The sequence below is a fragment of the Puma concolor genome, chromosome D1 (genome assembly GCF_028749965.1).
Source record: "Puma concolor isolate L17-30 chromosome D1, mPumCon1.1.hap2, whole genome shotgun sequence".
NCBI classification, from domain to species: domain Eukaryota; kingdom Metazoa; phylum Chordata; class Mammalia; order Carnivora; family Felidae; genus Puma; species Puma concolor.
The window spans coordinates 48,714,284-48,729,223 of record NC_141676.1 but is presented as its reverse complement, the minus strand read 5'-3'; the positions used below and the strand labels follow the sequence as shown (position 1 = coordinate 48,729,223).

Below are 14,940 nucleotides of genomic sequence, written 5' to 3'. Positions count from 1 at the left end.
CCTCCCTATCCCCCACCTCACCTTGGACGTGCTCAGGGAAGCCACCTGTGCATCCTACCTGACTGGGAGTCTCCGGGGCAGCTCTTGGACTTCCTCCCGCGGCGAGTCAGGAATCGTTCACTCACCAACTTGGCTTCTTCCAGCAGTGCCAGGTTTTTCTTTTTGTCCTCCTCTGAGATGCTGATATCTGGCAGCTGATCATGTACCAGGTCAATAATGTGCCCTGCAGGGTCTGCAGTGGGAGGGTGAACATGGGGCAAGAGCCATGGGATCCTTGGTCCCCCAACACCCCAGCCCAGGGAAGCTGCCCAGAGTGGACTCAGCCAGCCAAACATTGGCCCTAATGCTGGGCTAGGGAGACAGATAGGGCTGCCTCAGACAGATAGGGCTGCCTGTAGTCTGTGGTTGTGGCAAGTCCTCTGTAACAGGTTCCCAGTACTGTCCTAAACTCTGCCATTAGGGAAAGCCATCAGGAGCTCCACCTCTATGCTGTTTCCCTAGTGTGTTCATCCTTCAGGTCTCTGTTTCTTCAACAAGCTAGTGAGCTTAAGATGTGTGGATAAAGGGAACACTCCAAAGATCATGGCCACCTTCCTTCCCTTCTTTCCTCTACTCACACTGTCTACCCCCATCCTTCTCCAAAACTGCCTCTTCTCCAGCAGGTCTTCTCTGGGTGAATGACACCACTTTCCCCAGCTGCTCAGAAACATGGAAGTCACTCCACACTCTTTCCTCAGTCTCTTCATGTCCCATCTACTGATCATCAAGTCCTGATCATCATTTACCTCATAAATATCTCTGGAAATTGTGCCTCCTCTCCATTCTTGTTTCTTAGATCTCACCTGCACAATTACAACAGTCACTTCCTAGGTCCTTTACCTTCAGGCTCTCCCCTTCATCCCATCTTCCACTGCCTATCAGAGTGATTTTCCTAAGAGCCATATCTGACCTTGCAATCCTCCTGCCTTACCTCATCAGGATTCCTCATGGTCCCTAGTCAGGTGCAAAAGCCAAACTTGGCCCAGCACTTTTGCCCATCCCACATATTTCTCCTAAGCTCCCTCCCATCCCCCTTTGTGATGAATAGCTCTCATTGTGCCTCTACAGCCTCCCTTTTTCCCCTTCTTCTGGTTGTAGTTCCCCAGTTTGCTTTGGATGAAACTCCTCTGAGTCTCAATTATGTTAGTTAGGAAGAAGATAAATCCTATCCCCCACCTCACCCCAGCCTTGGCTAGTCAATGAGTTTAATCCCCCTGGCCATAGTGATTGACTCAAGGATGGCCATGGGAGGCCAGGAAGAGGCAAGTCTTAGAATTGTGTTGAGTGTACAGGAAGAAGCACTCTATTTCCACTGATGCAACATAAGCCTGGAGTTGCTGGTAGCCATTTGCAAACAAACAAACAAAAAAACAAATGAACAAACAAAAAAGAAGCAAACACATGAAACTTTAGAAATGGGATAAACCAATTACTAATGACCCAACTTGAGCACCTGGATTCAGCACTCCTTGAAACCACAAAACCTGGCTTTTATTTATTTTTATGTATGAATGTATGTATGTATGTATGTATTTTTGGTGTAAGAGTTTAAGTCAGGTTTCTAGCATTTGAAAGAGCCCTGACCCTAATACACACATCAGAACATTCAGTCATTCTGTTACTCTGTTATGGTTCCTGCATCTCTACCATGTTGTTTCTTCCACCTTGAATGCTTTTTCTTCCTCTTGTCTGTCTGTCCAACTCTCTGAGGTACAACTCAAATACTCTTTCATCTGGAATCCCTATCCAGCCTTCCCCCTCCCCAGACAGAATTGGTCCCCTTCTTGCCTCAGTTTCCCTAACACTTCTGTGAAGGGCCTTAAAATATAGTGTCTTGATTATATCTGTTCACGTCTTAGTCTGCTCATAGACTATGAGCAACATGAAAGCAGAGACCAAATCTGTATGACATCTCTGTTCCAATGGTCCAGAACAGACCCTGAGAAACCACTTGGAGAATTACCTGGTGGTTGGGGCAGCCATGCTTGCATTCAGGCACGTACCTACCTGGATGTGGGCCTTTCTAGCAGGAGGTGGAGGCCTCTGCCCCCTGAACCCCAGAATTGAGCCTCACCCAGCTGTATTCTCTTTGACTTCCTCATCTTTTTCTTTACCCCCTGGCCTTGTCTTTTTACCAAATAAATTATAATTAGATATCATACTTCTTCTGGGCTCAAACACAGAGGGGCAGACTGACTTTGCCCTCTTGGGCTCATAGTTATGGACCTGCCTGAGAATTAAGAGAGGGGAAGGGGCTGAGCCTGGCTAAGCTGCCAGATCTTAGCCTTCCTGCTCAAACACAACTTCAGCCGGACCCCTGTCTCTACAGAAATAAGATAAATTGGACTAGCCCTTACCCACAGAAGTCAGTGAAACAGTGGAAACCTTCAAGTTTCGGTGAGAAAGCCTCCTATGGGGACTGTGAGCTCTGAAAGACAGAACAGAGTCATCTTAAGCAAATTTGTCCACAACTGGTAAACACACAGATACCTGTATATTCTTTCAAAGTCGTCCTAGAGCATCACCTTTCAAGCTTGTCTAAGCTTGAGAACTTGTTAGAAATGCAAATTCTCAGGTTCCACCCCAGATCAAATGGATCAGTAACTCTGGGGGTGGGACCCAGACATCTTGATTGAACATGCCCCCTAGGTGATTCTGATGCTTGCTAAGGTTTTTGAAACACTTCCCTAAGGAAATGTAACTTTGACTATTTACTGTTCATTAGGGCCCAGACTGAGTGAACATCTAACTGTAGAAAACTCATAAAATGTGAATAATTGTCTGGAAGAGATGTAGATGATTTCTGGAGAATAAAGATAAAAAACAAGGTTTCATTGCCTTGTGGAATATTAACCTATTTTATGTCTAACTTAGCGATCTTATTCCAGCATTCTTTTCCTCCTCACTGATTATATACATATTTCCATCTCTTATATCCTCTTTTGAACTGGCTTTGTTATCCTCATGGTTCCCTTGTCAATGAGTTCAAGAAATCTTTGACACATGCTCACTATATATCTGTATGAGAATGATCTTTGTAGCTTTTTGGAAACTATACTTACACAATCTTATTCCAGTTAAACCAATGCATGTACTAGTGCTGTGCCAAACTGAGGCAGTGACATCCCTGTGTATATGAGCCAATGTCCTTGGTTCATCTTCCACACAGGACACACTTCGGCCAGGGGCAGGATTCTCCAGTCAAAGACTCATATCTCTCAGGTCTGTTTGCAAATATCTGGGCAGTTATCATACAAAACTGCCTGCATGATTTGTGCTTTTCTTAAAGTGCAAAGAGCCAGATCCAGGAGAAGAAAAATAATTTGGGGGTGGGGGAGATAATGGAAAAAATCCCAAGCTTTTGCTTACATTTGGAAAAAGTGCTTGATTGTATTTCATCAATAAAATGATCAATGAAGAAGATCTATCTATCTATCTATCTATCTATCTATCTATCTGTTTAATCCTCATATTGTAGGGAATATTGTTCTATACAGCACAAAGATTAGGCACATGGAATGTACCTGTTGACTAGGTTTTTATCAGTTTCTCCTTCTGGTGAACTGGCCTCCCCAGTCAGGATGATGGTAGGTGGACTGCAGGATATTTCTGCAGTGTGAGGGCCCTGGTGGTTCAGAACAAAAACACAGATGGAGTTAGATTTAGGATGATGGAAGCTCCCAGGAGGTGGAGCTAGAGCATTTATTGCAGTATCATGACACTCAGAACCATCTTGATAAAGGTTGAATGCAGTTTATTTGGATTATTCAAGGGGGAAAAAAGGAAAGCAAGAAAGTAAAAACACCATTTCTCCTTCATTCCCCAGCAAGCGTTCACTGAGCTTAACATGTTCTACTTTTCATGCACCAAGTTTTGGGAACCTCTAAGCCACCCCTGGTTAGTCCTCACTAAGAATCTAGAAAAAGAATGGTGCAGAGGCTTAGGCTGCAGCCAGCCAGACTGGGGAAGGATGCATCCACACATTCCCAATATTCACTGAGAGCCCATATTGGGATAATTGTGACATTTTGATAATTTAATTTGTGACATTTAATTTGTATAACCTTGAAAAATGTTTATCTAATTACACATTTCTGAAATTAGGACAAAAGTTATTAGCCAGTACTTAGATTTTTTAGGTATTTAAAAACCATTAAATAAAACTACTAACAGTAAACATGAGAGTTTTTCCATTCTGGGTTGGTGAGGCTGTAGTGAAATCAGTATACAGTTACACCGTGATGGTTGTGTGAATGGTAACACCATATCTGGACTATAATAAATATTGGTTGAGTGAGTGAATAAGTGAATCGAATAAAGCACTATAGGGTATACAATAAGGTCCATAAAGATGCATGTCAACTTGCACTTTCCCACACCTAAGTGTACTGGGGATAAAAATAGGACTAGATAACAGTAACACACAGTGTCTCTCTGGTTCTTTTGCCACCTACTGTTGCTGTATTTCCATCTCAGAATCATTCCCAGTTATGTCTGGGCATCTCTCTAGGGGTCCTCTTATATGTACCCTTATTGTTTTCCTTCTCTTCTTCCCTGATCCCCAACCCCCTTACTGGTGTGTGCTGCCAGGGCTCTCTATGAACACCACACAGTCCCTGCCAAGACCTGTCTGCTAACACTCTTAAGCATGTCACATTACACCACCTCCCACTGTTGGTGTGGCTTCCTGGAGCTTCAGAGCAGTGGGTCGCCATTGCCACTTTGAGGACTGTGTCCTTCTGGAGCTAATGGCCCTCCTGAAGCCATTGCTTGGGGGCTGCCCTCACAGACCCAGGGCTGAGCTGTGTTCTTGAGCCCTTAGTGTATACGTATTGACTCTTTGCAAGGTTGGTGGGGAGGCCTTCTCTCCTTTTCTCATTATTACTTGTTGTTAAGTGGGTTCCATATGGTGCTATCTGTACTTCTTAAATCCCACAATTTTTAGTGAAACCAGCTCTTCCCATTTTCATTTGTATCTCCTCCCCTCCCTTGGCTTCAAACATAAAGGCTGGATGAGATAGAGAGTTGTCTCAGAGTCAGGCCAGGGAATGCCAGATCCCTGTGTTCCAAGACCTCTTCAGCTGGAGAGAGGTGCAGGGATTGGAGGAGGTGGAAGCACTCAGAATCTCTGAGCACATGGAAGGAAAGTTTGGGCAGGGACTTTGGCTAGATAGGAGTAGTAGAAAACAGTATTGCCTATTGGAAGAATCATACAGACCTGTGCTCAAATTAATGCTCACCATCCACTAGCTGTGTGTCCTTGAGCAAGTTATTTAACCTCTCTATACCCCATGATCATAAAATCTAACTCACAAGGTTGATGTGAGTTTTAAAAATAATGTTGAAAAAGCACCTAGCACATGACTGGCGTTTTCAATAAATAGTTTTATTACTGTCATATAACTTTTCTCTCTCCTTCAACAAGGACACTTTAGTTATCCATCATGTGCCAGGAACAGCTTGAAAAACAAAGACCCTCAAGACCTCACAAGCAAGGGATACAGAGAAGTAATGAATACTTATAATAAATTTAAGCTGAAAAGAAATGGACCACATTCTGTGAAAGTTCAAAGGAAAAGAAGGAAAACTCATCAGGGGAGTTGAAGACTCTCCAGAAGAGAGGACATTTGAGCTAGGCTTTGAGGGATGGATGGGAGCTTGTAAGACAAAGATAGTAGGGAAGAGGTTTTGGGCAAAGGGAACAGCATTAGTAAAAGACATAACTGGGCATTAGGGATTTATCAGTGTAACTGGAGTGTGGATTATGGGGTATGTAAGATAGAAAGGTCAAGAATGGAACTGCAATATTGTGGTTTATAAGAAAAAAAAATATATATATAGTCATTCAGATAACCAAAGTATATTTCTCATATATATTTGGTCTTCATCCACAGTTTCTAGCTCACGGCTCCCAAGACCCTTGGAATTTCCTGAGCAATAAGAGCAATGGAAAAATCTCTTCTTATAATATTTGGTATCTTATAATATTTGCCCTCAGTTCTGAACTTCCTTCAGAGCCATAAAGGTGAAATGGGTGTCTTTTATTTATAACAATCCCTTTTCACCACAGCTGAGTTTATGTTAATGAAGGTGACTTTAGCAAGACATCTATGCATGGAAGTTGGTTGCCAGGGAAACAACCATGAATAGAGGGTGGGAACTTTCAGTCCCGCCCCCTGATTTCTGGGGATGGGAGAGGGGCTAGAGGTTGAATCAATCCCCGATGGCCAATGAGTTAATCAATCATGCCTACATAATGAAGCCTCTAAAAGGAGGAGGTTCAGACAGTTTCCATGTTGGGAAACCAGAACATTTCCACATGCCACTGTGCCACATCCCAAGCTCCATGAGGACAGAAGCTCCTTTATTCAGAATCTCACCTTGTGTATCTCTTCATCTGACTGTTGATTTGTATCCTTTAATATACTTTGTAATAAATCATTAATCTAGTGAGTAAATGGGTTTTCCTGAGTTCTGTGAGTCACTCTAGCAAATTATCAAACCTGAGGAGAGGATCATGGGAACCTCTGATTTCTAACCAGTCTATCAGAAGCACAGGTGACAACCTGAACTTGTGATTGGTGTCTGAAGTGAGGGCAGTCTTGTAGGACTGAGTTCTTTACCTGTGGTTCTGATTCTGTCTCCAGGTAGGTAGTGTCAGAATTTATTTTAATTCCTCGACACCCTGCTGGTGTCAAATAATTGCTTATTTGTAGGGCGAAGACTACAACACAAACACACACACTGGACTTGGATGCAGGAACCTAATTTAGAGGCAAATAATGGAAATAGAATAAAAGGATGAGCCAGCCTCTGAAGGACATTGGGTGTTATTCCAGTGAGTTTGATTTTTATGGTTTCAGACATGGAGAACACTGAAGGTCAGGTTTGGGAATAACTTGACCACCCAAAGAGAAAACATAGAAATGTTGACAGCAGATCCATTCATGGATCATCATGATGCACATTGGTTGAGATGATGGAAGAAGCCCTGTTACTATAGTATCCATCTACCGCTTAGGAATTTTGAGAAGCTTCCAGTAAATTGGAGCTGTGTTACTCTCCATTTGGCCAATGTACAGTGACAGGGAGTTAGTATGATGCTTGTGACTGGAACCAAGACTGGCCAACCTATCCTCACAACTCCAGAACTCCAGTCCCTCCGAGAACACAGGTATCCATAATTCTGTCAAAGACTCTTGTAAGACATGCTCAAGAAGTTTCCCAAAAAAAGCAATAGCTCCTTCTATAGATAGTATAAGCTTGATGGGCTAGTGATGAGCTGGTTACTTGCTTTGTCCTCTTGTTACCCTGTCAATTCCCATAACTATAAAATCGTTAAAGGCCTGCTCTGTCTCAGAAGTTTATGTGAATAAAATGAAATGATGAATGTGTATGCACTTTGATAAGTGTCATATGGTCTACAAATATCTATTGATCATGATTATCATTAAAATGAACAATGGCTGTATTCAGTTCTCCCCACCTTTTGTCCCCTGGTAGGAGGCCAGCAAGAGGCAGAGAAGCTGGGGCCTTCCAAGGGGCCAGAAAGGAAGCAGGAGGATCTTGGGTCATGATGTGGGACCTGATGACACACAGTGGAACAGCATCCAGAAGAGCTGCTGAGGTCAAAAAGGGGAATCAAAATGGTAGGTCACGGGCTGAAACTGGAGCAGACAGGACCAGGGGCAGTTGCCAAGCTAAATGGGAGAGCCAGTAAAAAGGGCGGAAAGGGGATGGATCCTCCAGTGAGCAGAAAGAAGGGCTGAAGGTTTTCCAGAGGCTTTTCTTCGTGTCATTACCAGGGTTTCTTGTTGTGGTTTCTTGGATCTCAATGAAAGAATTAGCTATTCTCTGAGGTACAAATTAGAGACCTGGAGGGCCATTTGCTAAATAATGTTTATAAATTTTTATATTAGTTGTCAACATTTATAATTGGAAGAATTCCCATAAAGGTCTGGATTTCCTGCTTTTCCTGAAAAACCAAGAGACCAAGCCATCTTGGGTCTGCATTTCTGCAGAGTAACTGTTGGTCTGCTTCTGTAGCTTGCTTCAATCATTTGTACTCCCTGACTGGCCCTGAAAGCATCCAAGTTACTGCCCCTGTGGCACATGATTCTTAACCTGAAAACCAAGGTTTTCTGAAACACAGGAGGTTTGTGCTTAAAGCCTCCTTGACTCATGACACCTTTTTTTTTAAACCACTTTATTAAGGTATGATTGACATATGAAAAGCTATCCATATTTTATGTATATACCTTGATGAGTTTAGAGATAAGTACACACTTATGAAACTCTTATCACAATTTATGCCGTAAGTCTATCTATCACTTCTCAACATTTCTTCCTTTTGCCTTCTTATTTATTTATTATTGTTATTGTTGTTGTGATAAGAATGCTTATAAGATCTACCCTGTTAGAAAACTTTTAGGTATACAACACAATATGGTTAAGTCTAAGCACTAAGCTGTACAATATATTTCATTTTGTGTAACTCCCACATCGTCTTGGTGGGATTCCTTTTGCCTTCTTATTTATTTATTATTGTTATTGTTGTTGTGATAAGAATGCTTATAAGATCTACCCCGTCTTGGTGGGATTTCTTTCCATACAGTCCAATGGGTGACTGCTACCATGGGAATTCCAATTGAAACGCTGATTTTTCTTATAGTATGTTTGAAATTCTTTCCCTGGGTGGAGTTTATTTCAACTGCAACAGTTTGTGCTCTAAAAATTACCTTTTTCATGATTTTCATATATAGAGAATTTCTTTCTTGTATGAATCCTCTGGTGAACAGGAAGAAATGCACTTTGGCTAAAATATTATTTTCATGCTCATTATATCATATGGTTTCTGCCATCTCTTGGGATGGGCTTTTATGTATTCCCAGCAGACATTAATGAGAATGAGGTAAGTCTACATAAAAGGGGTGGGAGAGCCAAACATTACTTTCTTCATGTTACATCCTAAAAAAAACCTTGTGTAGTGCTGTGGGGATTGTAATATATACCCATTTCCAAGAGTCTAATACCTTCGCTCTGCTAAGTAAGTAGAATACAATTCATTTATTTATTTTATTTTATTGACACACTACCTATTTCCCAAAGCAATTTGAAATAACCAGCAATAAAATCTAAGATATAAAAACATGAGGCTATAAAAATGGGGAGACAATCTGATAAATACAAACATCCCTAACAGATAAGGAGAAATGCATGCTTCTCCTAACCATCCATGGTTTGACTCTGAAGTTAAACTATTTGACCTGAAACCAAATGAATCTGTGATCCATTTGGCCCAGGCTCTGAGAAAGATTGCTTTAAAGAATTATTCAGCAGACAAAAGACAAAAAGAGCCTCATTCTTCACTCTCAGCTCTCAAAGGACATGGAAGGAGATAATGCTTAACCATCCTCACCTCTCCTCTGCCCTTTGACTTTTCACTCCCCATGAAAATCCTCTCTTCCTTTCCCTCCCTCCTCAACTTACTCCTCCAGCTCTATCCAATTACTTATTGTACAGATTGTCTAGCCTTTCTTTTTATGGTTGGCTCGCTGAAGTTTTCAAAAGCCTTCTAGTCTAAGAAGTCAGTGTGTAAACATCCACACATTGTTATGCTTTATTCTCTCCAGCAAACTTACCGAATGCCTATCATGTGCTACAGTCTATGCTAGAGAACAGGAAGAGAAAAGTGAAATAGGCAGACCTCTGAAGTGCTTCTCAGTTAGCACAAAGGGATGAGGAGGGGGTGAAAGCACCCCTCACCCCCACCCCAGGTATTGCCCAGGGCCTGGTGCCCTTACTGTTGACCTGCGAGGTAAATGGTCTGCAACGCACTAAGGAGCTTTCTTCTGGTGGAAGTTTTCTCTGCCTCCTGGCTGAAGACAACTTGCAGCAAAGCTCTCCTAAGGTGGCTGTCATGCACAGGGTTGTATGCACCCTCAGTCAGAGGAGGGTAGGGGCAGACATGCTCATAGAAAGGCAGAAACAAGCCATAGGTGGCAAGTGCCAAGCATGTAACCACGAACACATGCAATTCAAAGCAGCTTAAAAACCAGGAGGCACAAAGCAATCAGGGAGAAATCCTCTAATCCCCTGATGGAATGTCCTGGAATGCTCCTCACTCTCTCTTTTCAGTGCGTGCAAAATATACAATAATAAAATCAAAGTGTTCTTTCCCTAATCAGTACATAGAATGGATGAACAAACTCTGTGAAAAACTGTTTTTGTGGGGAACATTCAGTCTCCTGTGGGCTGTTTCAGTTCAGTAGGCACTGAAGAGACAGGAATCCAGGAAAGTGTGGGAAGATTCCAGAGACCCTCTGGAGTGAATTCTGCCAGGTTGTAGTGTGTGTGATGAGCGTGAATACTCAACCCTGCTCCCAACCTGAGCTGCTAAACATAAGACAGGCCCTCAAGAAAGCTTGTGGTGCAGCATGTCCAAATATGGAGCTTACCAGTGAAGTTACTGGCTTCAGGACTTCAAGGGCCTTGAGCTTGGGAACCACAGTAATTCATCCATAGTACAGGTTCTCACTTACTAGCTGTGTGACCTTGAGCAAGTTACCTTGCCTCTGTGTTCCTTGGTTACCTCATCTGTCAAATAACTATCCCACAGGGTAGTTACAAAAATTAAACAGATTGATATGGAAATAAGATTGCCGGCTAAAATACAGGATGTCCAGTTATATTTGAACTTCGAATAAACAACAAATAATTTTTTAGTGTAAGTATGTTCCAAAATTGTATGGACATAGCTGTATTTTCATTTGCTAAATCTGCAGCTCCAGATGGAAAGCACCTGGCACTTAGCAAATGCTCAGTAAGTGTCAGATGTTATATTCTGTTATTGTTAACTTTGGGGCTGAATCAATTACTTTGGAGTTTGGTTTTGAAGAGATTGTTGTTCTTAGTTTTGAGTCTGATCAATCATTTGGAGTTAAATTAGGAGGGCCTCACTCTTCTGGTCATGGAGCCATAGAGCATCTTCCCTGGGCATCTTTCTGACCACAAAAGCCCAAGTGGTCTTGTAATCAGTGACTCCCAGAGAAGCCCACCTCCAAGACCACCTTCACTTGGCTCCACTCCCTCTCTTACCATCTGCCTCTGAGACCATGTAGAGATGTCCTTTGCAAGGTTACAGACATGAACAACAAAGGAACAAATGTGGGTAGAAGGGAGTGACACTTTCTTGGACTTCTAAGTGCGAGGCCCGATCCCATACACTTCTGGTGTGTTTCCTCACTTCATCCTCCCAGCAATTCTGCCACTGAATCTCAGGATATCCATCTACAAATTGGGGATGGTAATGCCTCCTAATGCCATAGAATCATAAAGAGGAAAGTGAAGGCCCTGAGCATGGAGTAGACAATGGATGCATTTCCTTTCTCCCTGCTTTTTCCTCATCAGCCCCCACTTTACCAGTGAAAGAAAGGACTTGTCCAGGGCTGTGCAGCTGGAAAATAGTGGAAAGGACTAAATATTAGGCCTGTTGGCCTTCCCACTTCACCATGCTACTCTTATAGCTGTTTCTCCTGGTCTTTGGTCTCACCTCTCGTGGTTCCCGGTGTGTGCATGACACTCTGACACTCCTGTTATTCTTCCAGGCTGCTCCCGCCTTCACAAACACTTTCCTTCAGGAGGCCCTCCAGCCAGCACAAATTTGAACACGTAGTTGGAGGAAAGATGGCAGGGGCACCCCCTTACCTTTCCGCAGGCCCTGTCTCACCAAGGGTCCATTTCCCTTCCCTGAAATCAGCCAAGCATGGAGGCCCAGGCTGTTTCCCCACAAGCTCACCCTATAATAAGCCAGCAGGTCACATTTTGTTCTCCTTAAATAAACCTTATAGAAACATTTAAATGTTTATTTCACTCATAAATTCCCAGGAATGCGCAACAGTTTCCTAACTGCTTGTATGCAGAGATAAATATAGGCCTGTGTCATAGACGGGAATATTATCTTCCCTTCCCCAACATCACATGACTAGGCTGGGTAGGAAGCTCTAAGAAACAGCCCCAGTCCCAGCCCTGGTGGGAGTGGGGAGTTCAGCTCCTGCCCTTGGGCCCTGGCAGATAGCCTGGGAGAGAAGGACCCAACTGGAAGCCAGTGTAGGGTAATACAGTTGCGGAGCCCTAGTGGGAATCCCACCTGGATGACCTTGGGCACTTTACTTAACTTTTCTGAGTTTCATATTCTCAAACATTATGTGGGCTAATAATCCCCATTTTCCAGCCTTGTTTGAAGGATTAGACAAGATAAAGCAATATTAATAGTGATGATATTGGTGAGAATGGTAGTAGAGGTTGGGCCTTGTGGTGGCTGTATCCTTAGGTCCCTTTCTCATCACATGGAGGGCAAATACGGACTGTCTCTGTAGAGAGGGGCCCTGGCCACAAAGAGGAATTGGTGCTCTTGTGATAGGATAAAAGGACTCGGGGGACTTGGGAGAAAATTATTATTCTAGCAGCAAGTCCTAAGAGCATGGGAGAGAGCAGAAATGCCTCTGCTGAAGTCTGCTGGATATTGGGCTCCTCCCTGCCAAGAACTGAGTACCAGTTCCTGGCTCCCCTAAAGCTCCTCAGTGCCCACCCTGTGGATCCCACTGTGTACCCAGGGCCTGCTTGCCTTTGGTGGATACTCTCTTTTTTTAAATGTTTTTTTCAACGTTTATTTATTTTTGAGACAGAGAGAGACAGAGCATGAACGGGGGAGGGTCAGAGAGAGGGAGACACAGAATCTGAAACAGGCTCCAGGCTCTGAGCTGTCAGCACAGAGCCCGATGCGGGGCTCAAACTCACGGACTGCGAAATCATGACCTGAGCCGAAGTTAGCCGCTTAACCAACTGAGCCACCCAGGCGCCCCTGGATACTCTTTTCTACCATTGTCCACTCTATTCCTAGAAGCCAAGGATCAACAACCACTAGATTATCCTACCTTCTTCATCACTGTTTTCACTCTCATGCCAAAAAACATCAGGAGTGTGGAAGTACATGCAATGTCTATTAGTCATACTCAGTGGAGAGTGTATCTATCACCCAGCCAACCATTCATTCATTATCATCTTCTATCCTTTCCTCCTCCCTCATTTTCCTCCTGTTTCTCCCTTCATTTCTTCCTCCCTTCAATTCAGGCATTTAATCATTCAGCCAGCCAATTATCCACCCAACCTTTCACAAAAACATCCATCCATCCATCCATCCATCCATCCATCCACCTGCTCATTCACCTGCTCATCTGTCCATCCATCAATCCCACCTTGAGTTCCCACCACATATTAGAGCCTATGCTGAGAGTTGGAGATACACATACAAAAGACACAGCCCCTATCCTAAGTAATTTATATGCAGTCTGACAGGAATTAGAGAAACAAAAAATGATAGGCTACTTCTTTGCTCACTGTAGGAACTAAAGCAAAATAATTTTAATATACACTTCTGACCTCCTATAACAATCAACACTTCCGGAACACTGCCTGCTTTTTCTTAGGCACACATTTCCCGAAGGGTCTCCAGGGAGGTAGAGAGAACCCCAGTCTCCTGGCTAGTGAAGACAGGTCCTGAACAGCCAAGGGAGGGTAAAATGAAGAGAAAAGCTGGCAATCTACCTTACATGGTAAAGGATGTTGTTAAGCTCTAGATATTCCCAAGGACAGCATAGACCAAGGATCCCCCAATTCCTGACCAGAGAAGCTTGTAAGGGAACACAAAGCAAATCAGATCAGAAAGGAATTGTCGTTCAATTGTAATTCCGCTAGGAGGTGAAGTCTCTGAGAGTGGGGTCTTGGTTATTTAGTGCTCAATAAACATTTGTTGAATGAATTCAATAAACATTTACAGTTAACTCTTGAACAACGTGGGTCAGAACAGCACTGGTGGATTTTTTTTAATAGTATCGTACTGTAAAAGTATTCTCTCTTCCTTATGATGTTCTTAATAACACTTCCGTTTTTCTAGCTAACTTTATTGTAAGAATACAGTATATAATACATATAACATACAAAATATGTCTTAATGACTGTTTATGTTATCAGGAAGGCTTCCAGTCCACAGCAGTCTATCAGTAGTTAAGTTTTTGGAGAGTCAAAAGTTATACATGTATTTTCAGCTGTGCATGGGGCTGGTGCCTCTAACTCCCACACTGTTCAAGGGTCAACTATATTGAGTAAATTCAACATGATTCCATATTTATTGGGTATCTATCATGTGTAAGAGAAGAGTTACCCTTTCCTGTGTGCTCAAACTCTGTTGCAGTTAAAGTGGGGCGTTTTCTGGACTAGGGAGAAGAAAAAAATAATTCTAGCCCCATTTCCTCCGCTTACAGCCATGAGGCAGTGGAATCCAGGTCTTGCTGCTTCCTTGTTTTGTCCTTTGGACAAATGACTTAACCTTCCAAGCCTTAGTTTCCTAATCTATAAACTAGGTATAGTCATTGCTAACTTACAGAGCATTATGAAGGCTATCTGAGATAATGAATGTAAAGAGTTTAGCCTAGAACTGAGCCCCATGTTTAGTTTCTTTTCCTGCATTTGGATATAATACCTAACTGCTCTGAACTTTCAGTTCCCTGGGGATGTTGATCACTGTCCTCACAGTGAGGTTAGGGCATCAATTGCAGTAATATATGTAAAAACTTTTCAAAAACTGTTTTGTGCTGCCTTAGGGACTGAGCACCTGTTATGAGCTGAGAACCTTGCATGGCACTTTATATAGATTATTCTGGTAATTAAAGTCAAGCTGCCTGGGGTTTGACTCTAGGCTCAATGACTATATTAGCAAGAACACATTACTTTTCTATGCTTGAAGTCTTTATCTCTAAATGGGAATAACAATAGTACCTACCCCACAGAGATATTTTGAAAATTAAATGAGATAAAGTATACAACAAACCTAGCACAGTACCT

At 42.7% G+C, this 14,940-nt stretch overlaps 1 protein-coding gene and 1 long non-coding RNA gene across 15 annotated transcripts in view; one reads left to right on the top strand and one right to left on the bottom strand.

Annotated features, from left to right (window-relative positions):
• LOC147576659 (uncharacterized) overlaps nucleotides 1–14,940 on the top strand; it is a 205,288-nt gene that overhangs the window by 104,225 nt on the left and 86,123 nt on the right. The window contains exon 4 of the long non-coding RNA XR_015241020.1: nucleotides 7,543–7,688. This is a non-coding gene — a long non-coding RNA (uncharacterized LOC147576659). The remainder of the gene's footprint in view (nucleotides 1–7,542; nucleotides 7,689–14,940) is intronic.
• Nucleotides 1–14,940, bottom strand: part of IRAG1 (inositol 1,4,5-triphosphate receptor associated 1) — a 121,834-nt gene that overhangs the window by 55,514 nt on the left and 51,380 nt on the right. For all 14 annotated transcript variants that reach the window (XM_086677982.1, XM_086677983.1, XM_086677978.1 and 11 more), the window contains 3 exons: nucleotides 3,564–3,664; nucleotides 2,397–2,467; nucleotides 59–232 (listed from right to left, as the gene is read on the bottom strand). In XM_086677982.1, coding sequence (XP_086534108.1) covers nucleotides 59–232; nucleotides 2,397–2,467; nucleotides 3,564–3,664 — 346 coding nt within the window. The remainder of the gene's footprint in view (nucleotides 1–58; nucleotides 233–2,396; nucleotides 2,468–3,563; nucleotides 3,665–14,940) is intronic.